Source organism: Lynx rufus, unplaced genomic scaffold (assembly GCF_022079265.1).
Source record: "Lynx rufus isolate CCGP_SWC_20201006 ecotype Redwood Valley unplaced genomic scaffold, mLynRuf1.p SCAF_4, whole genome shotgun sequence".
NCBI classification, from domain to species: domain Eukaryota; kingdom Metazoa; phylum Chordata; class Mammalia; order Carnivora; family Felidae; genus Lynx; species Lynx rufus.
In genome coordinates, this window is record NW_025814856.1 from 60881438 (window position 1) to 60906990 (window position 25553).

At 45.3% G+C, this 25553-nt stretch overlaps 1 protein-coding gene across 2 annotated transcripts in view; it reads left to right on the forward strand.

The window, feature by feature from the left end:
- The window catches only part of LOC124524537 (solute carrier family 41 member 3-like), a 101089-nt gene that overhangs the window by 9376 nt on the left and 66160 nt on the right, over positions 1-25553 (forward strand). The window contains exon 2 of one of the 2 annotated variants that reach the window (XM_047096848.1): positions 7560-7846. In XM_047096848.1, the coding sequence (XP_046952804.1) occupies positions 7592-7846 (255 nt within the window). In that variant the 5' untranslated portion in view covers positions 7560-7591. The remainder of the gene's footprint in view (positions 1-7559; positions 7847-25553) is intronic. The other variant, XM_047096849.1, reaches the window with a different exon arrangement.

Below are 25553 nucleotides of genomic sequence, written 5' to 3' on the forward strand. Positions count from 1 at the left end.
CAGGCTCTGAGCGGTCAGCACAGAGCCTGATGCGGGGCTCGAACTCACAGATCGTGAGATCATGACCTGAGCCGAAGTCGGCAGCTTAACCGACTGAGCCACCCAGGCGCCCCATCTATATTTTGATTTTAATACCAGTACTATACTGTCTTATTGTAGCTTTATAGTAAGTTTTGAAATCAGGAAGTGTATTCTTTTTTTCAAGATTGTTTAAAATTCTGGCTTTCTTGCATTTCCCTATGGATTTTAGGATTAGCTTGTCATTTTTGTGAAAAAGATGAATATAATTTTGTAGGAACGCATTGGATTTGTAGATCAGTTTGAGAAATATCACCATCTTAACAATATAAGTCTTTCAGTCCATGAGCACAAGATATCTTTTCATTTTATTAGGTTTCTCAAAATTCCTTTCAACAGTGCTTTATAGTTTTCAGGGTAAAAGTTTTTATACTTTTTTTTTGGTTACCTTTATCCTTTAAGTATTTTATTCTTTTTGATGCTATTGCAGATGCAGTTTTCTTAGTTTATTAGATTGTTCATTGCTAGTGTATAGAAATAAAACTGACTTTTAAAAAATTGATCTTGTATCCTACAGCCTTGCTGAAGTTGTATGTGTGTGTGTGTATTCCTCAGAATGTTCTATGTACAAGATCATGTCATCTGTAAACAGAGTTAGTTTTACTTCTTCCATTCCAATTTGGATGCTTTTTATTTCATTTCTTGCCTAATTGTGCTGGATACGACTTCAAGTACAATGTCATAGGACAGGAGTGGCAAAAACAGGTATCCTTGTCTTGTCCCTCATGTTAAGGGGGATGCTTTCAGTCTTTCACCATTAAGTTTGTTAACCGAGGGTTTCTCATAAACTTTATCAGATTGAAATAATTCCCTTAAATTCCTAGTGATTTTTTTTTTAGTGTTTATGAAAGTGTTGGATATTGCTGAATGCTCTTCTGATCTATTAAGTGAATCATGTTTTTTTTTCTTCCTCCATTCTATTAATATGGTGTAATACATTGATTTTCACAAATTGAACCGACTTTGCATTCCTGAGATAAATCCCACTTGGTCATGTTGTATAAGACTTTTTATATGCCACATAAATCACTTTGTTAGTATTTTGTTGAGGAGTTTTGTGTGTATATTTATAAGGCTCTTATACTGGTCTGTAGTTTTCTTAGGTTGGCTCTGTCTGATTTTGGTATCAGGCAAATGTTCCCACTTCATCAGTTTCTTTGGGAGTGTGTGAAGGATGGTGTTAATTCTTTTTTAAATGCTTGGTAAACTTCATCAGTGAAGCCATCTGGTCTTGGACTTTGTGGGGGAATTTTTTGTATTGCTAATTCAATCTTGTAATTGTTACAGGTCTCTTAATTTTTTTATTTCTTCTTAATTAGTTTGTTAGTGTGTTTTTAGGAATTTATCCATCTCATCTAGATTTTCTAACGTCTTGGCATACAATTGTTCATAGTATTCCCTCATTATTGTTTTTATATTAGGTGAATGTGATAACCACTACACTACAGAAACAATTCTTTTTATGTTTGTAAGTTCAGAAGTAGTGTTCCCTCTTAAATATTTACATCCTTGCTCTTTCTTGGTCAGTTTTAGCTAAAGGTTTGTGTATTTTGTCAATCTTTCCAGAGACCCAACTGTTGGTTTTGTTGATTTTCTCTATGGTTTTTCTATTCTCTATTCCATTTATTACCACTCTAATCTTTATTGCTTCCCAGTCTCTACTTTTTTTGTGTTAGTTTAGTCTTCTTTCTCATTTTTCTTAAGGTGAAAGATCAATTTATTAATATAAGCTTCTTTTATTTTTTGCTTTTTCATATATAAAGTTTAAGCACTGTATTCCCAGCATCCCATAAATTTTGGTATGCTATATTTTCATTTTAATTCATCCCCAAAATTTTATGATTCCCTCGTGATTTCTTCTTTGACCCTTTAGTTATTTGGGTGTGTTGTTTACACAAATTTTTGAATTTCCCAAATTTTCTTTTATTTATTTGTAATTTTATTGCATTTTGTGTGTTTTTTATATGATGTGTAGTTTATCCTAGTGAATGTTCTGTATACATTGAAAATAATGTCTATTCTGCTATTGTTGGGTGGAATGTTCTATGCATGTATGATCTAATTTTTTTATAGTGTTCAAGTCTTCCCTTTTTTTGTCGATCTTCTAATTGTTCAGTAGATTATTGAAAGTAGAGTATTGAAGTCTTCTATTATTATTGAATTGTATTTCCCTCTCTCCAATTCTGTCAGGTTTTGCTTCGTGTATTTTGTAGCTATATTGTAGGTGTATATAATTGTTATGTTTTTTGATAATTATTGACGCATTTACCATTATCAAATGCCCTTCTTTATCTGTAGTAACAATTTTGTTTTAATGTCTGTTTGTCTGATGCTAGGAAAGTCACTCCCCCCCCCTTTTTTTGGTTACTGTTTGCATGGTGTATGTTTTAAAAATCTTTTTACTTTCAACCAATCCATTTATATTTAGTGTAATTACTGATAAGATAGCATCCTGACATTTTGCCATTTGTTTTCTATATCTTATGGTTTCGTTCTGTTCCTCTATCCTTCATTACTATCTTCTTTTGTATTAGGTGGATATTTTCTAATGTATTATTTTTATTCCATTGTTGTTTTAAAAATATACATATTTTAGTTATTAGTGATTGCTCTGAGGATTACAATTCCTTCCTTAGATAACATTGTAATTTAAATTAATAGCAACTTAATTTCACTAGTATATGAAACTTTGCTCCTATATAGCTCTGTTCTCTCCTACTTTGTGCTCCTCCTGTCATACAAATTACATTTGTGTATATTGTGTACCTATATATAGTGATTTATAATTACTGAATTATGCAGTTGTCTTTAAGTTGGATAAGAGAAAATAGAGTTACAATGCATTTATACATTTTTTTAAATTTGCCTATGTAGTTACCTTTACTAGTGTTCTTTATTTTTTATATGAATTTAAAGTACTATCTAGGTCCTTTCATTTCAGTCTCATGGTCTTTCTTTGGTGTTTCTTGTAGGGCAGGTGTGCTAGTGGCACATTCTCTTGGTTTTTGCTCATTTGGGAATCTCTTAATTTGTCCTTCATTTTTGAAGGATCCTTTTTCTGCTTTTCAGAACTGCTGGTGGAAGGTCTTATTCTTTCAGCACTTTGAACATGTCATCCCACTGCCTCTGTCCTCCATGGATTCCGATGTGAAGTAAGCTGTTAATCTTCCTGAGGAGTCCTTGTGCATGAAGAGTTGCTTCTCCCTGCTTTCAAGATTTTCTGTCTTTGACTTTTGGAAGATTGATAATGGTGTGTCTTGCAGTGGATCTCTTGTAATTTGTGCTCTTATATTCTACTTGTGATTTGTTGAGCTTCTTGACTATGGAAGTTTGATCATATTTGGAAAGCTTTTGTGCATTATGTCTTCAAATATTCTTTTGGACCCCTTTATTTTTTCATCCCTGAGACTCCTGTTATACGTGCTGGTGTGCTTGATGCTGTCCCAAGGGCCCTGAGGACTTGTTCATTTTTCTTCATTCTGTTTTCTTTCTTTTCATCAGATTGGATAATTTCTGTTGACTTAGCTTTCAGTTCAGTTGTTCTTTGTTCTCCCTGCTCAGATCAGCCATTGTACTCCTCTAGGGCCATTATATTTTACAACTCCAGAATTTTGATTTGGTTCTTCTTTAAAATAGTTTTTATCTCCTTGATATTCTCCATTTTGGTTAGACTCCATTTTTTTTACTTTATCTAGTTCTTCAGGGATGGTTGTTTAAGTTCTTTGAACATGTTACAGAACCAAGCTGGAACACTGGCAGAAAAACCACGCGGCACTCAGTGGTCTTGGTGGGTTGGAGATTTATTTTACACTAGTGGACTCAGAGGAGACTGTTTCGCCAAAGGTGTCAGCCCAGAATGCAAGTGGGGAGGGTAATTTATAGCCAACAGCCTCCATATCTGTGGGAGTTTTCACGCGCACAGCAAACAAAGGAAGAAGAAACTGGAGGAGGGGCCTCTAAGCTAGAGACCAGAGTTTGTTTTAGTCCAGTCAGCCATCTTTGGTGTACTTTATCCACTTCTCCAACATTCCCCCCTTTGATGCCTTTTAAAAAAACTTTTAGTAGGCATCACCTTTCAATTTTACAGGTTGGTACTCTCAGAAGGCTAAAATATACAGGTTGGTACTCTCGGAACGCTTGGAGTACTTTGGCAAGCAACAGTGTTTTCAGTAAAACATACCATGGCATTCAGTATACAGGGGCCAATGGATACAAGTAAAATTATGGAGAGGAGGGGCCCTACCAGGGCAGGAAGCCAGGATGCCCAGTCTGTGAGATCCCATCCTTTCCATTGATTGATATTTTCCTGTTGTCTATGTTGAATTCTTTCCTTGAGTTCCTTAACCTTAGTTGTAACTATTCCTGACTGGTTTACAAAATAGCAACATTCGTCCCCCCCAACTATTCCTGACTGGTTTACAAAATAGCAACATTCGTCCCCCAGAAAGATACAAGTTCCTCCTTTTTCTGAAGTGAGGAGGTCCAGGGCTCACCTGTTTTGGAGGGTCACTGCTGCCAGAGAGTTTATTTGGCTTTGTAAGGTTACCAGAGAATCTGCCACCTGTTCCATGTCTTCATTTAGCTCTTGAGATAGTCTATGGTATAGTCCTATGGATGAACCTATGCCCCCTATTCCATTTCCTATTCCTGTCGCAATTCCTGCTGCTATCAGAATGGGTAGCAGGATTGCCCATTTAGCCCAGGAGTTGGGGCTAAAAGTTGTTAGGAGCTGATCTTCAGTGTATATGGATATCTCTGGGGTTAGGAAGATGGAAAAACATCTCTGAGTCCAGTTGGCCTGTAAGCATTGGTAGGCCGAATTAGAACATAGATAGAACACCCCAGGGGTTGAACATAGGGTTGTATTCCTCTTTAAGGTTATATTTCTTCCGTATAGAGAGGTACCGTTCATACCTTCAGGGACAGATTAGATTGTTGGCATTTGTGAGATGGATCCCAGTGGCCAGGGGTCCAATTAAGACAGAAATGTTGGTTTTGAGATTTTCAGGAGCTTCCTAGGTAAAAGGGATAGGAGTGGCTAAGTAAGCCCTCCTGCTGAGGGGAAGCACATCCAGCAGGTTTGGGTGTGATTATCTATTTTATGGAGGACTGGTAAGGTAGCGTTAGTCCAATGTTGGAGTGGGGAATTGGTAAGCATCTGATTGAGGGCTGAAAGGCTCAAACCCTGGTAGGCTACCGGGGGAGTGGTCACCTTTATGGCTTATATTACCCTGTTCTGGGTATCCTTTTGAAGGGCCCTGTCCTGTATCCCTTCCCTGCCCGAGATTCCCCCATTGAGGAAGGTAAGTGTAGCAAGACTTCCCTCTCTGGAAGCCCTTGCTGTCACATGGGTTCCTGACATTTTGGGTTATCTCTACAGTCCAATACTTAGTCCTTGGGGCACCAGGTAACTGACAGAGAGTGGGTGTTTTTCCCTGTAGCAATCTTTGTGGAGGGAGGTGAAGGCGCTGAACGCCCTTGACTCCCTTATTGTCATATAGCAATCCTGGGGGCAAAGTGGGTAAGCAACAGTTGTAAGGGTGGGAGAGGTTATCATAATATACAGGCAATACTTAATAATCCTCCCATCCAGAGGAGGTATGTGAGATCCAGCATGCATCTTTTGTCCCATCTCTAGCTTGTTGGTGCAGTCTCTATTAGCCCAACAGTAAGAAGTTAGATGAGGGCTATGACACCAGTGAGGGGCAAGGGCTGGCAGAGTTGCATCCAAACCCCTGGGCTCAGTCCACATATTGATTCCTCAAGCTTCTGTCACACAGGCCAGCCAACTTCCAGGATGTGGCTGGAGCAGGGCTGGAGATCTCAGGGGCCAGTGTCTTTTTGAGGATCTGTTATTGCTGCTTTCTATAGCTGTTGTTGGTTTAGCGACCTTTCTAAATGACTTCTTTGGTTTGTATTCTGTGTTGTACTTAGCTCCTGAGGACTCTGCTCTGTGGTCAGGTAATGCTTGGTTAGAGATTTCCTTGAATGCCGTGTGTGGAAGTGATGAGTCCCTCAGTCTTTGCCTGGAGGCTCTGTGTGCATGTTGGGGCACACCTTCAGTACATAGTGCTGTCGTTCACAGCCCTGCCTTAGTCTTCACGTCTGCTTATGCATAGCCTCCAGATCAGCTGGGGGTTAGAGCTTCGGGCCTTCTTGGCTCTTTCCTGAGCATATGCCCAGCTCACCATGAGTGGCCTTCTAGATTCCCAGGATTTTTAGGAACTTTTCAGAATTTAGGCATCTCATCTTTTAGGCTTTTGGTTTCTGTATTATTTACCCCAGCTATTACCCACTGCCTTAGGCAGCTTGAAGTGCTTATAATTGTTTTCAATAAATATCCCCCAGGGAAAAGGTTTTTTACACTATGTGAATTTTATAAGTCAGGTGAGGGGCACCTGGGTGGGTTAGTTGGTTGAGCTGTTGGCCTGGGCTCAGGTCATGATCTCACAGTTCATGGGTTCAAGCCCCGAGTCAGGTGCTGTGCTGACAGTATGGAGCCTGCTTCGGGTCTGTCTCCCTCTCTCTGTCCCTCCCCCTATTCGCACTCTGTCTCTCAAAAATAAAGAAACGTAGGGGCGCCTGGGTGGCGCAGTCAGTTAAGCGTCCCACTTCAGCCAGGTCACGATCTCGCAGTCCGTGAGTTCGAGCCCCGCGTCAGGCTCTGGGCTGATGGCTCAGAGCCTGGAGCCTGTTTCCGATTCTGTGTCTCCCTCTCTCTCTGCCCCTCCCCCGTTCATGCTCTGTCTCTCTCTGTCCCAAAAAAAAATAAATAAACGTTGGAAAAAAAAAATTTAAAAAAAAAAAAATAAAGAAACGTTAAAAATTTTTTTAAATGTCAGGTGAAATACAGATAGTCTGTAAGTGGCATTTTGCGGTGAACCACCTGATAGGCAAACAGTGATAGTCCTTTGAGAATGAGGCTTTGAAAGAGCTCCAGCCCATTCTGCTCTTTCTAGGCTGTTGGTTTTTAAGGGTGCTGCAGAGCTGCAGAGCAGGGGGTGGGACTAAGGCACAGTAAAAATATCACAAACACCATGGACACAACAATGTGGCTGTTCTTGCTGAGGATTCAGCTTTTTTTTTTTTTAAATAAATACTCCTGCATTGCTCCAAGCTTTGGTGAATTTCCAGAGTTCTGAAAAACTGGGTTCTGACATTTTTTGCTAGGTATCTTGTTCTTCTCTGGAGGAAAGAATTTTCCTCCACCTATACCACCAGCTTTGCTGACTCAAATTCGTAAATATTGAGTGCTCTCTTCTGTGATATTTTATTTTTCTCAAACATGTGCATATTAAATAAAAACTGTTTAAATTGGGGTTGCAGGAGACCGTGTGGAGCAGTCCTTGAGCGAGGGGCTATTGACTAGGTAGAATGATGCCAGCCTCTGCTGGGCAGAACGGCCTGAGGGCTTACAGGGTATCAGTCCTATGGGGTTCAGGAACTCTGCTGATCAGCCACTATTGCTTTGTGTCTCCCAGGTTAAGGCTGCCAGGGGCTCAGCTCTGCTCACATGGATGGGACAGAGACCCGACAGCGGAAGCCAGAGGAGCTGGCTCTGCCACACGCCTTCAGCCCTGGAAGACTCTCTGGAGCCTCAGAAGATGGACTTCCGAGTGTGTCTGAGAGCCACAGGGTGGTCTCTAAACCACTGGGGTCTGAGTTCAGCAAGGAGACTGCCTTGTCCATTGGCCTTCAGGTGATGGTGCCCTTCATGTTTGCAGGACTGGGACTGTCTGGGGCTGGTATGCTTTTGAACTATTTCCAGGTAAGAGGAAAATAAATGGGAATGGTGGTGTTGGGGGCACTGTTGAATGCCATACCTGAAGAATAGGCCTCTACACTTTGAATCCAGCTTGAGGGACAAGGGTCAGGACGTCCTCTTCTTAAATATCATTTTTCTATAAATTGAGAAAGATTCTTTTAGTTACTGGTGACAGAGACTAAAATTAACCCAGGTTAAGCTTAAAAAAGACAATTTATTAGCTCATATAATTGAAATATGTAAGGGGTTAGATTTCAGGCATGGCATGATCCAGGTGCTTAAATGATTAGCAGGATGCTGGCTTTTTCTCTGCCACTCATCTATGATTTATTTTCAGGTAGGATTCTGTACATAGAGGGGAAGATGGCCCTTGGCATTTAATTTCAACTTAATACATGCGTTCTTAGAAAAAAGAGAGACTTCTTTGTCAATGTCCACATCAGTCTCTAAAAATTGATCCTGATGTCAGGTGTCCACTCCTGTTCCAGTTCCTGTTCCCTGAGGGAGAACATTCTCTGGCTCGCCTGACTACATTGTCATCACTCTTGGAGGGGGAGGCAGGGTGCCTTGATTTGCAGCCCTACCGAAATGCCACAGAGTGAAGAACTGGGAGTTACCCATCAGACAAAAAAGTTACCAATGTACCCTGACTTTCTTGTTCTTCTACTGTCATTCCTTTCATTGGTATGGTCTCAGAAGTCCTCCCTGGAAGGACATAGTACCTAAGAATATTCTAAGTCATGACTGGCCACACTGTCATTCCTTTTATCAGTGTGGTCTTCAGAAGTCCTTCCTGGAAAGGTATAGTCCCTAAGAATATTCTAAGTCATAACTGGCTAGATCTCTCCTATTAGTTAGCAGTCAGCAGAGATCAAAGGCTGTCTAGAGTGAGGCAGACTGGGAGAAACAGGGCTGATGTGTGTGACAGTTCCTGGCCTGTGACTCACTCAGTGCTCCAGGGGCTCTGTGTCTGGTAACCTAGGCCCTGCCCCTCATGGATTTAAGTCCCAGTTCTACCACTTAGCAGTAAGGCTGGTGGTTTAAATTTTTAAAAAGTGTTTTTTAAGTTTATTTATTTATTTTGAGAGCAAGAAATAGCAAGTGGGGGAGGGGCATAGAGAAAGAATCCCAAGCAGGCTCCCTACTGTCAGCTCAGAGCCTGATGTGGGGCTTGAACCTATGAACCATGAGATCATGATCTGAGCTGAAATCAAGAGTTGGATGCTTAACTGACTGAGTCACCTACCCCTAAATTTTTTTTAATGTTTTTTTTTTTTATTTTAGAGACAGTGTGAGTAGGGGAGGGGCAGAGAGAGAGAGAGGGAGACGCAGAACCTGAAGCAGGCTGCAGGCTCTGAGCTCTCAGCACAGCGCCCCGTCATGGGGCTCAAACTTACAGACCACAAGATCATGACCTGAGCTGAAGTTGAATGCTTAACAGCCACCCAGGCGCCCCTAAATTGTTTTTAAACTAACACTAAAATCAAGAGATTTTATGTAAAAGTCTGAATTTCTGTTTTGTCTTGAAACTTGGCAACTCTCGCATAATTGGCCCCACTTTCTCTCACTGCACAGTGGATGGTTGCAGCCGCCTCCAGGCGGCCATGTTCTCCGATTTGCCACAGTCCCCACCATCCCACTGCATTCCACCACCTGCCTGGCCCTGCTCCAGTCTGGAGTTCTCAAAGACCCTTCCAGTACCCAGCTGTCTAGTTCCTCATGACGTCACAACACCAGTGACCACCAGCTCACTCCCAGAATCCACCTGGACCTTGCCCGGCCCCAGGATGGCTGTCTCTTAAACCAGAGCACCTATCCCAGTCTGATTCAGTCCCTGCCTGCATGTTTGGTCTCTCTGTGCCCTCCAGACCCCTCAGCCCTCTCCTTTTTCCTGGTGACCTAGTCCACATTTTTCTTGACATGGTTAGTCAGCACTGCGGTAGCCTCTGGAGCACCTCAGTGTCCCAGCCTCCTCACCGCCCTACTTACTTCAGGTGCTGTTCCCTGCAGTCCATTCTCAATACCACTGATTTGCAAGATGCCTATTTTATTGAATGTTCTGTCAGTATGGTGTCACTGGGGCATGTACCCCTATACAGACACACACACACACACACACACACACACACACACACACACACCTCACACTTATATATTTATATATACATCCATATATATCAACCCCCTAAACATACACACATTGGTTTAGAGTGTACACACACAGGTTTATAGATTATATAGGGAGAGGCAGTATAACAGTGAGCTGAATTGCTTGAGAGTCCAGACTCTGGAGCTAGTCTAACTGGGTTTGAGTCCCACTTTTGTCACTTACACAAGTTGCTCTTTGTTCCCCTGTTTTCTCTTCTGTAAATTAGAACTGAGCCCCGAAGTTTGTTACGAGGTCTGTGAAGTGGAGGTTACAGGGCCTGGTACTAGGCAGTGAAGGTTAACTGCTGTTAACTCCTGTTGTCATTGATATTCTGTCAGTGCAACAATTTAAGAGGATAAAATTAGGCAGAAATACCCATTCTACAGTTTTTTTCATGTGTTTGTTGGATCCACATGAAGGTCATGGCCTAACTGCCATCTCAGGGGGAACTCCATGATGCAGATCTGAATTTTATTTTTATTATTTTTATTTTCTTAAGTTTATTTTTTGAGAGAGCAAGCAGGGGAGGGACAAAGAGACCTGCATGTTTGCAGAGAGACAGAGAGAGAGAGAGAGAGAGAGAGAGAATCCCAAGCAGGCTCCACACCGTCAGCACAGAGCCCGATGCAGGGCTGAACCCATGAATCATGAGATCATGACCCGAGCCAAAATCAAGAGTCAGAAGCTTAACTAACTGAGCCACCCAGGTGCCTTGCAGATCTGAATTTTAAAACCTCTGTTGATTTCTCTACTGACTGTGGAATAAAATCCAAACTCCGCAAACTGGCATCCAGACATCCTGAGCTCACCTTGGCTGTATCAATTAGGATGGTTTCAGCTACACATACCAGAAAAAAACACCTGTAGTAGATTAAATAAGAAGGAAGTCTGTCATCTCCCAAAATGGAATTTCCAAGATGGGGTAATTCCAGGCTTGTAAAGTATTACCATAACCGACCCACAATGACTCCAAGGAACCAGGATCTTTCCAAGTTCCTGCCGAGTCAGCAGCCAAAGTTGGCTTTGCCTTATAGCCCCATCATATCCAGAGGGGGAAGAATGGGTCTTCTGCTCTGGTTCCTTCTCCTTTTTTTTACTCATTTTCAAAGTTTATTTATTTATTTTGAGGGAAAGAGAGAGTGGGCAGGGAGGGGAAGAGAGAAGAAGAAGAAGAAGAGAGAGAGAGAGAGAGAGAGAGAGGGAATCCCAAGCAAGCTCCTCACTGTCAGTGCAGAGCCCAATGTGAGGCTCAATCCCACAAACTGTGATATCATGACCTGAGCTGAAACCAAGAGTCAGAAGCTTAACCAACTGAGCCACCAGTTACGCCTGGTTCCTCCTTCTTAAGCACAGGGAACCTTTCCTGGGCATCCCCAACAAAACTCTTCAACTTCTCACTGGCAGATTTGGGCATGTCCTACTTCAAAACCAAAAATTGGCAAAGAGAATGGAATGGCCATGATTGGCTTGGCTTGATTGAGCTGAGAAGAGGAGAAGTTCCCCTGCCCTGTGGATGGGTTCCTGTGTACAGTTGGTTCTGTCGGGAAGGTGAAAACAGTGGTGCCACACTGGCTCAGCTGACTAAAGCCAGCACCACTGGACAGACCTCTGTCTGCTCTATCCGGTGGTGCTGGCTTTAGTCAGCTGTGTGGTAACCCCCAGCCTCACTTAGACTGCCCCCTCCCTGTGCCTTCTTTCCCACCAACCCTGAGGGAAGAGGCCTTCCGTCATCCTTCCCACCCCGTTTCACATGGGCAGCCTTACATGGAGCCTTTCTTGAGGTGCTAGCCTCACCAGCATGTCACCTTCTATAGATGTTGGGATATTTGCCATTTCTTTTTACCATGTGCAGGATCTGATGCTCTCCCTGGCTTGAATGTGAACTCCCTGAGAAAAGAGGCTGTGGTTCAGAATGTAAAAGGTTCACAAATATGCACAGGGACAAGGTCCCCAGTCTATACCAAGGCAGCCACTGGGCCCCAGTTTGTTTTGTTTCCTCCTAAAGATATTTATGCACGTACAAACAAATATCTATATCTGTTCATCTGTCTCTGTATATTTTGCTCACTCTTTTTTTTCAAGTTTTGGCGTATACAAACTCTTGACTTTTGGTGTTTTCACCTCACAGTATAGCTATACAGTATATTCACTACACAATATATTCACCTTACAATATTCTTTATAGATACATTAAAAGTTTCCTTTTTTAGAAATGGTTGTTCAGTATTCCATTATACAAATATACCAGAATTTATTTAACCATTTCTTTTCTGATGTGTTTTTAAACTTAATTATTAGTTTGCTAGGGCTGCCATATCAAAGGACCATAGATGGGCAGCTTAAACAACAGACACTTATTTTCTCTCAGTTCTGGAAGCCAGAAGTCCAAAATCAAGGTGTCCTCAGGGCTGGTTTCTTCCGAGGCCTCTCTGTGAGGCGTGCAGATGGCCATCTTCTCCGTGTCTCTTTACATAGTTGTTCCCCTGTGCATGTCTGCGTTCAAATTTCCTTTTCTTGCAAGGACACCAGTCATATTGGGTTAAGGCCTATCCTTGTGACCTCATTTTAATTTAATACCACTTTAAAGGCCTTGTCTCCAAATACAGTCACATTCTGAGGTGCTGGGGGTTAAGACTGCAGTTTGGGGGAGGGGTGCATGATTCAGCTCATAACAGCACCTTAAAATAGTCTTACTAATGAAAGCTGCAGTGAATAATCTTTCTTTTTAAGTTTGTTTGTTTATTTAGAGAGAGAGCAGGGGAGGGGCAGCGAGGGAGACAGAGAACCCCAAGCAGCCTCTACGCTCAGCACAGAGCCTGACTTGGGGCTTGAACTCCTGAACCATGAGATCATGACCTGAGCCAAACTCAGGAGTCAGGATGACTACCTATTGAGCCCCCTACAGTTCCTTGCAGTGAATAATCTTGACGTTTGCTACATGCTGGAGTAAATGAGTAGGGTACATGTTGCAAGTAGAAGTGCTGGGTCAAAACATCATGCATTTGATAGATATATCACCAAATCGCCTACCCTTGGGGTGGGACCAATTATACTTCCTCCAGCACCATAGGGAGATGCCTGCTTGCCAATACTCAGCAACGTAGTTTATTTTCAAACTCTTTGATCTTTAACAATCTGATAGATGGAAAATTGCATTTCCTTGTACACTGTATTAGCTTCTATTACTATGCAACATGTCATCCCCAAATTTAGCAGCTTAAAATGGTACTCACTGATTACCTCATGGCTGCCATGGGCCAAGAATCCAGGAGACCTAGGTTTTCTGCTTCCAGATCTTTCAGGAGGCTGCTGTCCAGACGTCAGCCACAGCTGTGGCATCATCCCAGGGCACTCATAGGCTGTGGGAGGGGTTCAGCTCCCAGCAGGTTGTTGGACTGAGGGCCTCAGTTCCTCTCTGGATGTTGCCCAGAGGCCACCTTCAGTTCTTTCCTCACTGGATGTCTCCAACATGGCAGCATCATGAAAGCATGCAGTCTGAGAAGGAAATAGAGTCCGCTAGCAAGACAGAAACCACCTTTTGTAAATCTTATCACAGAAGCAACATCTTTCTTCTCTTGGCTGGAAGCAAGTCACTGAGTTCAGCCCACATTTCAGGGGAAGGTATTATACCCAGTGTCAGTAGAGGAGGCAGGGATCCTTAGAGATCATTCTCCAGGGCTGCCTTCTGGGTCCCTGGTAGTGCAATTTGTATTTCTCACATTAGCAAGTGAAGTTGAATATCTTTGGATGTTTGCTTCTATTCTTTGCCTGTATTTTTATGGAGTGGTTATCCTTTTACTGGCACCTGAGGGCTTCTTATATATTAGGGGAATTGACCTTTTAATTGTGATATGGATTATAAATATGTTTCTCATTTTTCTATTTGTTGACTTTGCTTTTGATGGTTTTTGTTGTGCGTATGTTTATGTTTTATTTATTTTTGTTTGTGTATGTAATGAGATTAATACTCTTTCTTTTAAGGCTCTATGCCAGTGTTCTCCTTAGAAACAGAAGCTGCCTCTCATAGTTCTCCAGCCCCCTGGGTGCCCACACAAGGCAGCATATATGACAGGGTTTGGGGAATGTGTACATAGGAAGAAGAAAGAACCCCATTCTTTGTGATGAATCTGATCTCTTTGTATTACATGTAGCAGAAATTCAAACTGGTGGTCCACAGACATCATGCTCGTTTGCAGAGGGGTCAGGAACCATGGGCCCCATGGAGTGGAGTGCGGGTAAAGAGGAGGAAGGGTCTGGCAGGGATGGTGCCTTAGCAAAGACATGGAACCCTCTAGAAAGGCAGGAGGGCAAGGGGCTGATGGGAGGGGAGAAGCAAGGGAGTGGAGAGTTATGTGAGGGAAAGGAGTGAAGCCTGGACTGAGTGCCACAGGGGATGAGGCCAGCCTTGATGAGGGATAGATTCCCATCGTTGGGCTGTGGGGATGGTCGAATATAGGGCATCCGGCCTTGGACTTGAGAAATACAGCAGGTCATTAGTTATTACATATACTCCTAACCTGAGAGGGGGACAGCAGATGCTGTGAAGGGCCCTCAGAAAGGAGCGCTTGGGAGCAGAGTGAGCCTGCATGAGCTTGGGGAACACTGTGTGCTATCGGTGGGGGAACCCTCCACCGCCCCTGTTTCTGAAGAAGGGTGTGCCTGGCTCCTTCACAGGCCGGCAGGGAAGCAGAGAGAGCCCGCTCCTCAGGGATAGGAAGGGTTGTGGGAACAGAGCGGGGTGGAACTTGTGGTTAGGTTCCTCATGGCCTTCCTTCTTTCCCCCATGTCACAACACATAATACTGCTAGTTTTAGGCCTCATACCACATTGACCCCATGATGCCGTGACACCAACTTAAATCGTGGTGGTGACTGGGACTTCTAGGGAGCAGGTAGAGAACCCCCTCACCCCCCCAGCAAGTGAAGCAGCCTCTTGACCTGGAGGGAGAGGGCCCCCTGGTGAACTTATAAGGGTTCCCCATTGCAGCCAATAAAGTTAGTGGAGGGGCTTGTGTTGGGGTGCAGATAGCGTGTATCCCCAGGAGCATGAATCCAGATTAAAATCAGTGCCAGGGGTGCATGGCTGGCTCAGTCAGTTAAGAGCATCCAGCTCTTGATTTCAGCTCAGGTCATGATCCCAGAATGTGGGATCAAGCCCCATGTTGGGCTCTGCGCTGAGTGTGGAGCCTGCTTGGGATTCTCTCTCCCTCAGCCCTTCCTCCTCCTCCTCCTTTCTTCTTCTTCTTCTTCTTCTTCTTCTTCTTCTTCTTCTTCTTCTTCCTCCTCCTCCTCCTCCTCCTCCTCCTCCTCCTCCTCCTCCCCCCTTCTTCTCCTTCTCCTCCCCCTTCTCCTTCTTCTTCTTCTTCTTCTTCTCCTCTCTCTCTCTCTCTCTCTCTCTCTCTCTCTCTCTGTCTCTCTCGAAAAAAAAAAAAAAGAAAAAACTCAATCAAAAAATACCACATTAATCAACCTCCAACCCCCACTGGGGCTTATTTTTCACCTTATAGCTTAAGTTTGAGGAGACCAGTGTGCCTCTCAATTCTTCTGGCTGCTCAGGGTCTGCAGAGGAGGTGGGAGTTTATTGAGTCCTTCCTGTAGAGTCAGCCCTGTGTGTCCTCAGAAGCAAAATGAGGGCTGGCCATGACCTGTAATGTTGGAAAATAAGGAGGACAAGCAGTGTCCTGGTGAGGCCTTGTATTGTGGCCTTAGTGCATGTGGAGACATCTGTGACTTTGACCTATATTTTGGGTGTCTCTGAGGCAAGAGTGCCCTAGTTCCTTAGAGTAAAAGTTTTGGAACAGCTCCTAGGCAGTGGCCCAAGAGTTTGTAAAAAGTTGCAGATGGGGGCGCCTGGGTGGCGCAGTCGGTTAAGCGTCCGACTTCAGCCAGGTCACGATCTCGCGGTCCGTGAGTTCGAGCCCCGCGTCGGGCTCTGGGCTGATGGCTCAGAGCCTGGAGCCTGTTTCCGACTCTGTGTCTCCCTCTCTCTCTGCCCCTCCCCCGTTCATGCTCTGTCTCTCTCTCTGTCCCAAAAATAAATAAACGTTGGAAAAAAAAAAAAAATTATAAAAAAAAAAAAAAAAAAGTTGCAGATGGAACCATTTGCTGGCCAGAGCATCCAGTGCTAAAATGGTAGCCTAAATTTGACCATTTTTGCTGACCGTTGGGTGAGTTATTTCCTTTATCAGGGACATAAACATTCCACTGAGCTCCATGATGTAGTATCGTGGTCATACCACCCATAAAGTATACAAAGTCCATTGCTGTTCACTAGGTTAATGTCAAGGGGGCTCCCTACATAGCCAAGGGGACTGGGGGAGGGGTGACCTCCTCTGGTATGGTAGCATCTGGCAAGGGACTAAGGAAGGACAGAGGAGGCATCCTTCTGTAGTGGCATATGCCAGAGAGTCCAAGTTTGACTCTATCCTGTATTGAGTCCTCAGTAGCTGTGCCTCCCAAGGCTCAGTGAGCTGCTGCGTATGGAGGGTCACAGGCCAGGGTCTGTGAGAGCCTCCCTTTCCAGGAGAGCCCAGTATGTAGCCAGCAGTTGCTGCTCAGTTGGTGTAAAGTTAGGCAAGGAGGGTATTTTCTTGCACCCAAGGGCTTCTTGGGCAACATATATCCATTATAGGTGTGTGGTCCAGGACTCCAAGAAGCATAAGAGGAGGTTGCTAATGCTTTGTCAGCGAAGGAATTTTTGAGGGCACTGATAGCAATGCCTGTTGACTTTAATTTGGACAGATTCTAGAGCCTTTTGTTGGGGGTGTCTGTTTAAAACAGCGTCCTTTGCAAGTGACAGCATAAATGGGCATAAGTCAAATGTGCAGAGGAGGACTGTGTTGCCTCCAGAATTCAAAAAGGACTACAAGGTGTTGGGCTTCTATGAACAGTTTATTAACAGTGTGGGTGCTAAGAGTCAATGGCTGTTTTCTGATAGTGTCAAGGATGGAGTTGCCCTCGGTTTACCAAAATAATTTTTAGGAATTTGCCAAGGTGTCTGGCTTTGCCCCACATGTGGAGTAATGGCCCATCCTCTCTTTGCGAGCTCCTGAGTGTTTTGCCTTTAGTGAATGTGTCACATGAGTCTCCCTGGAGGAGGACATCATAATGTAATATTAGACCTGTGCTCCTTGAGAAAGGTGCATGCAGTTAAGATGTTGCCTGCAAGACCATGCGTGGCAGAGCTGGTGAGGTACCCCGTGAGTAACCTGGAAAGTCTACTGTGTCCATTCAGAGTTGAAGGTCACCTGCGCCTAAGAGGGTGTGGCAATAGGCATTGAACAGAAAATATTAGCCCAATCTATAGTAGCAAAATCCTTACTGGTGCTGATCAGGGGGAGTCGGTAATTTCAGTTACATTGGATGTTGTGTATGGGGCCACAGTGGATGGAACCAGAGCATGAAGGATGCAGTCATTCACCCTGTGGCAGGTTCTTTCCAGGTTTAAGAGCAGGCCAAATTGGACTTTTAAAAGGAGAAGCAGTGGGGGTAATCACCAAGTAGGTCTTGTATGATAAATTTCAAACCTTGAAGGCCCTGTGTTAGCTTACATAGGGCTGTGTTAACTATTTTATTTTTAGCTGGGTGGAGGAGGGTGTTCCATGGTGTCCCATCTTGGCAGTTTATAATTTAGACTAGGTGCAGGAGTGCCACAGAGCACTTGCCAGATACAGATTGCCCTGAGGTGCCTCCTGCTGGGCTATGGCCAGTTGGCAATAGTTCTTGCCTTGGTGATGGGAGGAGATGGCATTACCCAGGAGAGACAGTGGGACATGGAACAGGCTAATAATGCACAAGCTGGCCAGCAGTTAGTGACTCCATCCCAGGCAGCACTGGCCATGTCAGGAGCTAGTCAGGCAGCAAAGAGCAGTTACAGTGAAAGCTGACCAGGCATCTTCTATCAGGGTTGGGCAGTCCTGTTTGTGATGCCAGCTGCTGCAATCACCCTCTCCTTACTCTGTTGGTGAAGGAGGGGTTTCCACCCTAGCATATGGAGATGGCCAAACACATGACCCCAACACTGGACTGAGAAAATCACAGTTTATCAGTCACACAAACTCACACCCAGGGACACACAGGGTTGCACTGGAAAGCAGAGAGAACCATGAGAGGCTGCAGGAGGCAGGCTTTGTAGTAACAATAGCATAAAGTGCCCCAGTTCTCATTGGAAGGTATGATTGACTTGTTTGAATAATTCTGTGGGCCAGCAGGAACTAAAACCCCCTACTCAGGGATAAGTGGGAACTGTGCCTGGTCCCCTTGGTAAGGACGGTTGCTTGACTAGGGGACCTTGTCCACTGGAGAAGAGTGGGGAGGGGGAGATGCAGGTAGACCCTGTGAGGCCCTCCTGGTTTTACCACATGTCAAGGCAGCAGATCGTAACAATTTTAGGGCCTTACACCACTCAACCTACAGAAGGCTGATTGGGTTTCTTTTTTTCTTTGTTTCTATGATTCTGTATATTCATTTTTTCACTCATTAATGCAACACGTATGTGTCAGCAGTGGGGGAGAGAGGACCAGCACTATGCTGGACCCTGTGGAGGACACAAGAGCCAGGCTCCACTCTCACAGCATCACAGTCAAGCAAGGAGGGCAGCAGATGCATTCGTCAGTGTTAGCAGAAAGAGCTATGAGGCAAGAAGGCCAGCTGCATCTCAGCCTTGGAGAGGGAGATCCCAGAATGCCTGAGTGACATGAAGGAGCTGCTTGGAGAAAGTGCTTGAAGACAGCCAGCCCTGAGTAGGCATGAGTGCTCTGGTTCGTGTTTTCACCTGTGGGTGGGTTCTGCCAGTGACATCAGAAGTGGGAAATAAAGAAGAAGCCCTCCATTGTTGAGAATGTAATCAGCTTGATCTCTGAGACCTTAACAGGATGAGGAAGAATTCAGGCCTTTTAAGATTGACATTTTGGCTCAGAACAGCCCAGGCTCAAGATGGCCATGAAAGGAATAGGAGGCCATTTAGAAGGTGTGCTTCTGGGAAGACACCCAGTTCCCACTGAAGAATCAGAAATGAAAGCCAGGAATGGTGATGTGCATTCCAAAGCTCTCTGCCCACCCTCTGCAGGCCTTCCTAATTGTCCTCCAAAGACACACTCCCAAAGAATCAAGGGGGTTGGAATAGATGAGTAGGTCATGCTGCAGGCCTCGGGATCCTGATTCTTTGGTCCAGGCTTGGGCTTGGGCTACACATTTCAGGAGCTCCCAGGTCATTCTGGTGGCAGAGTAGACTGAAAACCACTGATGCAGTCCCACCTCTCATGTTTAGAGTTTAGAGGCCTGTAGAGGGGCAGGGCCTTGTTCAGGGTCATCTGGGAAACCACCTAATGCTTGACCCAGATTCCATCTGCTGCTCAGTGCAGCCCCAGAATCTAGTTCAAGGTCTTTGAGCTTTTCTCCTGTGCTAGCTATTTTTAAAATTACATTCCTGATCTTCTGGATTCTGACCCAGTAAACCATGTTGACATATTTTGTTCTCAAGTTGCATGGGAAAGTAATCTTTCTCATGTAATGACATCTTTTATTTATTTTTGGTGACAGTTTATGTTTTGATGGTTATAAAAGCAAGTAATCACAATAGAATGTTAGAACATTATAAAATAAAGGTCATTTTAAATTCTGCTTCTCAACGGTAGTCACTCTTAGCATCTTGATGACTATCCTTCTGAACTTCACTACTTGCATGTGTGTGTGTGTATTATGTGTGTGTGCATTTATCTTAATTTCTCATTTGGTTTTTTAAACAGAAATTAGAAATATTTTTTAATAATTAAGAACTTAATCAGAAATCTGTTTCTATATGGAATTATGTAAATTATTGTCTGTTTCCATATCTTCTGTACTGATGAGAATGGTTCAAGGCCCACTGTGTATGATTATACATTGTATTAGGATGTTTGACCACATTCAAAACTAAATCGCAGGAGTTGTTGAAGTCAAAAGAAAGCAATCGCTTGTTGGGGGTCCCTCCAGCTGAGTGCTGTGGGAGCCGTGTGGTCAGTGTCCAGAGAAACCAGCCCAGCCCAGAGTGGTTCTGTCTGAAACCAATTAACATCTCAACTCTTTTCTCTGAAATATGCCATTTGTGTCTGCCTCCTCCTGGTTCAGACTCTTGTTTGAACACAAGAACCCAAACCACAGATGCAGGCAGCATCAGACAGGAGAAGGGTGTGGAGCAGAGAGCATGGAGGGTGGTGGAGGCAGTCTGCCCCCAGAGTTGGGAGCTGAGGGTCTTCGTCCTGCCTCTGATACTGACTTGGGGTGTGGTCTTGGGTAAACCCTCTCAGGGCCTTTGTTTTCTCATTTGCAAAACTGGTGTACTTCCTGCTGGATATCCTAGAGATATTTTGAGAGTTTGGTGATTGAACATGAAATCAGTGTGAAAGGGCAGTGAGAGGCACAGATGGGTACACAAGGGAATGAAGATCTTTCATTCATTTGTTCATTCCTTCATTTGCAGGTCGTTGGGTGCTGTGTATGGTTGGTTGATCCTCATTTCTTGCTCCCATTCCTTGGGTTTCCTTCAGAGCACTTACCACAGGTCATAATTACATTTCCATTTTTATGATTATCTGCCACACTGAAAAGCTCTAAGTATGTGCTGTTCAGCTAACAGATGTACCACAACACTTAGACCAAGAGTCTGGCAAACATAAGGCCCTCAGTACTAATCTGTGGAGTAAGTGAATGAATACTTTCCCCTGCTCTGAAAGATTGTGGCCATGAATCAACCAGACTCCACCTCAAGAGGAGTGCACTTTGGGATGGGAGGGTTGATGTATGTGCATTTCATTATGTCATTAGACATATGTGGACTTCCCTCAGAGGGGTTCAAAAAAGAGCGTTGGTAATTCTGGGGAAGATGTTAGGCTCTGGCCAGGACACTGGAATGGCCTCAGAGATGAGAAGGCACCTCAGTTGGCCATGAGGTTTGGCAAGAGTTTGGCCTGAGCAGCGAGTGGAACATGCAGAGGGAGTAGTGTGAACATAGGCACAGCCCATGTGAGGGTCCACAGGAAGCTCCTTTTAAGGCATGCAGTGGATGATCATGTACTAGACAGACAGAGGGCTCAAAAGGATGCTTTCCCCCCCTAAATTGTGAGAGACCTTGAATGTCTGGCCACAAAATCTGAACTCTCTCAGGTAATGAGTTGACAGCTATTGAGGATATTTGGGCAAGCAGGTGACTTGAAGACATAATATAAGATGTTAAAGAGCAGGTATTACTTTTGGTGGACAGAAGGGTTAGGAGGTAGTTAAGGGCTATGGCGAAGGTGGTGTCCATGAGCTGGAGAGGAGGGGAAGACATGGGGACAGGTAGACTGGATGTGGGGTTGAGTTGGTCAGGGAACGGGCAGTCAGAGTGCAGTTTGGGCTTCTGGCAGAACCATTTATTGAAGCAAGAGGCTTGGGGGAGGAGTTGGAAGGAACAAACGTGAAAGACTAATTGAGTTATACAGGGGTTACACAGAGCCTGAAAGCTCAGGGAAGGGGTCTGGACTAGAGAGAGGTTTGGAAATTGTTAGTTTCTCTGAGATGAGAAAAGTAAAGGGTGGAGATGAGGTTCCCCAGGTGTCCCAGTTATCTATTGCTATGCAACACACTGCATCCACATTTAGTGGCTTGTTTAAAGCTAGTCATTCAGTTTGATCATGAATCTACAGTTCGAATAGGGCTCTGTGAGAATGGATGTCTGCTGTGTGCAGCATCTTCTGAGGTGGCTTGCCAAGCATTGTACCCAATCCAGGCTAGCTCACTCACATGACATGACAGTTGCTGCTGTCACCCGGATCCTCAGCTGGAACAGTCATACATGGCCTTTCTGTGTGACTACTTGAGCTTTCTCATAGCATGGTATCTGGGTTTCAAGTATGAGCATCTCAAGAGATGGGAAGCGGAGACTGTTTCTCAAGAACCAGACTGACACAGTGTCTTTTCCACTGTGTTCTACTGGTCCAGCAGTCACAGGTTGAAGGGAGGAGACTGAAACTCCAACTCCCAATGGGAGAATGTCCAAGAAGTTTAGAGCTCGTTATGTCTGGCTCCAAGGAAGGGCTTAAAAATATCTATTGAATGAATGAGCAAATGAATTGTTTGAGGACAGATGTAGAGAGAGGAATATTTGGGGCATGAGGAAAATAGTTGTTGGAGAAGTTTGGCTGGAGCTGGGAGAGAGGTGGATAGGCCTGGGGAGGTCAGTAGGATCTAGATTGTGAACTCCAGGCTAAGGGGATGGGACCTGAGTGTGGGATAGACTATCCAACAGAGGGGAACCAGGAGGTTGCCCAAGATGGCCCTGGTTTAGGAACAGGAGCAGAAGTTGAGGCTCAGATCAGGATCCTGGTCCAGGAGAAGTCCCACAGGGTCAGTAGGTGAGTGTGCTTCTGACCTTCAGCCTTGGGCTTCTTCTGGCTGTGACCTTGATCCCTGTTCCAGCCAACCCTCATGCCTGACATTCCATCCCTGCTACCTGTGGAATGCCCAGTGCACACCCAACAGTAGACTTGCTGGCAGTCAAAGGTGATATCCAAGCCTACTCTCTGGAAGGGGGCAGTAAGCTGGGTATCAGGGCTGGTCTAACCTTTGTAATGGATGAGAGTGGAGCCTCTTCAGAAGCATCTTTAAAAAAAATTTTTTTTTATGTTTATTTTATGTTTGAGAGAGAGACTGAGCATAGGTGGGGGAGGGACAGAGAGAGAGGTAAACACCGAATCCAAAGCAGGCTCCAGGCTCCAAGCTGTCAGCACAGCCCAATGCAGGTCCCGAACTCAGACTGTGAAATCATGACCTGAGCCAAAGTCAGACACTTAACCGACTGAGACACCCAGGTGCCCCTATGTTTATTTTTGAGAGAGAGGCAGAGCATGAGCAGGGAAGGGGAAGAGAGAGAGGAAGTCACAGAATCAGAAGCAAGCTCCAGGCTCTGAACTGTCAACACAGAGCCCAACGCCGGGCCTGAATTCACAGACCTGAACTCACAGACCTGATCATGACCTGATCAGATCATGACCTGAGCCAAAGTCAGACACTGAACCGACTGAGCCACCCAGGTGCCCCTGGAAGTGTTTATTAGTTTTCTGGGCCCTTGAGAGTAAAGAGGGCTGCATTTCCTCTGTGAACATAGCTTCTTCATATGGTCAAGAGCCCTTGGATTCTGAAGTCAAGATGATCACAGGATGTGGCTTCTTTCTTGGGTACCTGCAGCCCTCTCAACCTTGAGGCATGAAACTCCTCAGGGGGGCTGTAAGAGTGGGTCCTTTAGGCTGAGATTTCTCCAGGCCTTTGTCTGCCAAGAGTAGAAGCAACTGGGGAGTGTGTGCAGAGGCAGGCAGGATTCTTTGTGGCCCTCACCAAGGTCAGGCCTCATGTGGTTCTGTCTCCCAGGGTCTAGCCCAAGCCAGTGTAGGCTGGAAGGCTGGATGCTATCAAGGTCACTGTGAGAGACTTAGCTGAGGGACGTCCTGGATGACAGAGCAGCTACTCTCTGAGGAGAACCTGATCTGTAGGGGGTGGAGAAACAGCAGGAGTTTGCCAAGGCCCCACATGAGGCTCTGAGTCACACTGGCCTTTGTTCCTTGCTTGCTCTGGCCCTTGGCTGAGGGGCATTCGGGGATCCTGCCAGCGGCTCAGGGCACTGGAAGCGTTCCCTATGTGTGCATCTTTGGAAGCATATCCTGGTGCAGGAGGAAGACAGAGGACACAAGTGGACGTCTTGCTCCTGTGAACGTGGTTGGCAGCCTGATCATGGTGGTCACCCAGCTGAACCTGCAGTTTTGCTTCCAGGGCAAGAAGTTGCGAGGCATCAGCTGTGAACTCACCCGGTCCCCCCATGGGGTCTTCTCTATCATGTGCCAGATCATGGTGCCCATTCTGCTCTCAGGCTTGGGCATGTTGACAGCCGGCCTGGTGATGAACACTATCCAAGTGCGTACCGGGCATTTGGGGGCCTGGGGGGAGGGGGGTGGGAAACCAGGCTCCCTAGGCATCACAGATATGATAGGCCAGGGGACACCAGAGGCCCTGAGTCGGGGTGCAGCCCAGGATTCCCAGGCTCAGTGGTGCCAGCAGGAGGATCCTCCGGGGGGCCTCGGGTCTGAAATTCAAAGAAGCTTCTGACGACCCTCTCCAAGGTCAGCCCACACTAACCATGTTAGCTCAAACCATTTTCCTTCCAGATTCATCAGGCAGGGCCTGGAGGGGTTCAAATCCTCTGCCATTCACTTACTACTTGAGGGAATTCATTAGCTTCCCCCGTATCAGTTTCCCCATCTACAGATGGGGCTAATGAATGCACTGACCTCACTGGGTTGTGAGGGTGAGACACCCAGTATGCTTCGTGTTGTGACTCCAAGGGTGATGGGCACTGTTCCCTCCAGTCCCCAGAATCTCTGTGGGGCTCTTCAGTGAGGGGACAAGGTCCAGATCCCGGGCTGGGGTCCAGACGAGTGTGGGGATGTGGTGGTCTCTGTTGATTAGAAGCATTGTGGGGAGGCCCTTAAACGAGCACACACTCTGGCATTCACTTCTCCTGGTCTCTTTATGCCCTGGGGTTGGTTCACGTAATGCTGTTTGAATCACTGAGGGTTTGCTCTCTCTACCTAAATATTTTTATAGTTAGTGTGTGATAGAAAAATTAGAAAATATGCACAAGTGAAGAAGGAAGGGTGCCCATAATCTCTATCAACATCGTGGTGCGTGTCTATCAAGAATGTGTAAACATAAATATATGGGATCTTGCTATGTAATGTGCTTTTATTATATTTTTTTTAAAAGAGAGAGTGTGTGCATGTGTGTACCTGAGTGAGGGAGGGAGGGGCAGAGAGAGGGAGAGAGAATCCCAAGGAGGCTCTTTGCTGTGAGCACAGCGCCAAATGTGTGGCTCGATCCCATGACTCTGGATCATGACCTGAGCCAAAATCAAGAGTCAGATGCTCAACCGACTGAGCCACCCAGGTGCCCCTGTAATGTGCTTTTTAATCAGTGAAATTAAATTTAAATTTAGTTTTGCAGCCCATGGGGACATTGCAGCTAGTGCAGTGCCTTCCTCAGTTCCACAAAGCATCTCCTTCCTGATGACAGTTCAGCATTCTTTGTGCATCTGTGTGTGAGTTGAAGAGGGGTTACCAACACCCACCCTGTCCCCTGGTCTCTGGATGAGGCTCTTGATGGCTCTGCCTTCAGACTTCAGTGGATGGGACACTCACCCCTCCTGGGGCTAGGGCAGCCCTTTGTGTACTGGCCAACTTGCTGTTAGAAAGCATTCATTTGGGCTTGCAACCTAGATCCCCGTCTCTCTCACCTCAGAACTTCACCTCTTGGGCTGCTCTACTAGTCTCTCACCCCCTTCCTAAGACCCTTCTCCAGAGAAAGACTCTGCCCTGTGTCTCTGTTTTGATCTTCCATGGCCACTTCATGGAACATGGTTTTGAGCCCCTACACCACAGTGCATGTCCTTCAGTTGCTGCAGCCTCAGAGGTTATATATCAGTCAGTTGGGGGATCTCAGCAGAGTCTGGAAGATTGGGTGGGATGTCAGGGGAAGAAGGGCTCGGGATTGTACCCGA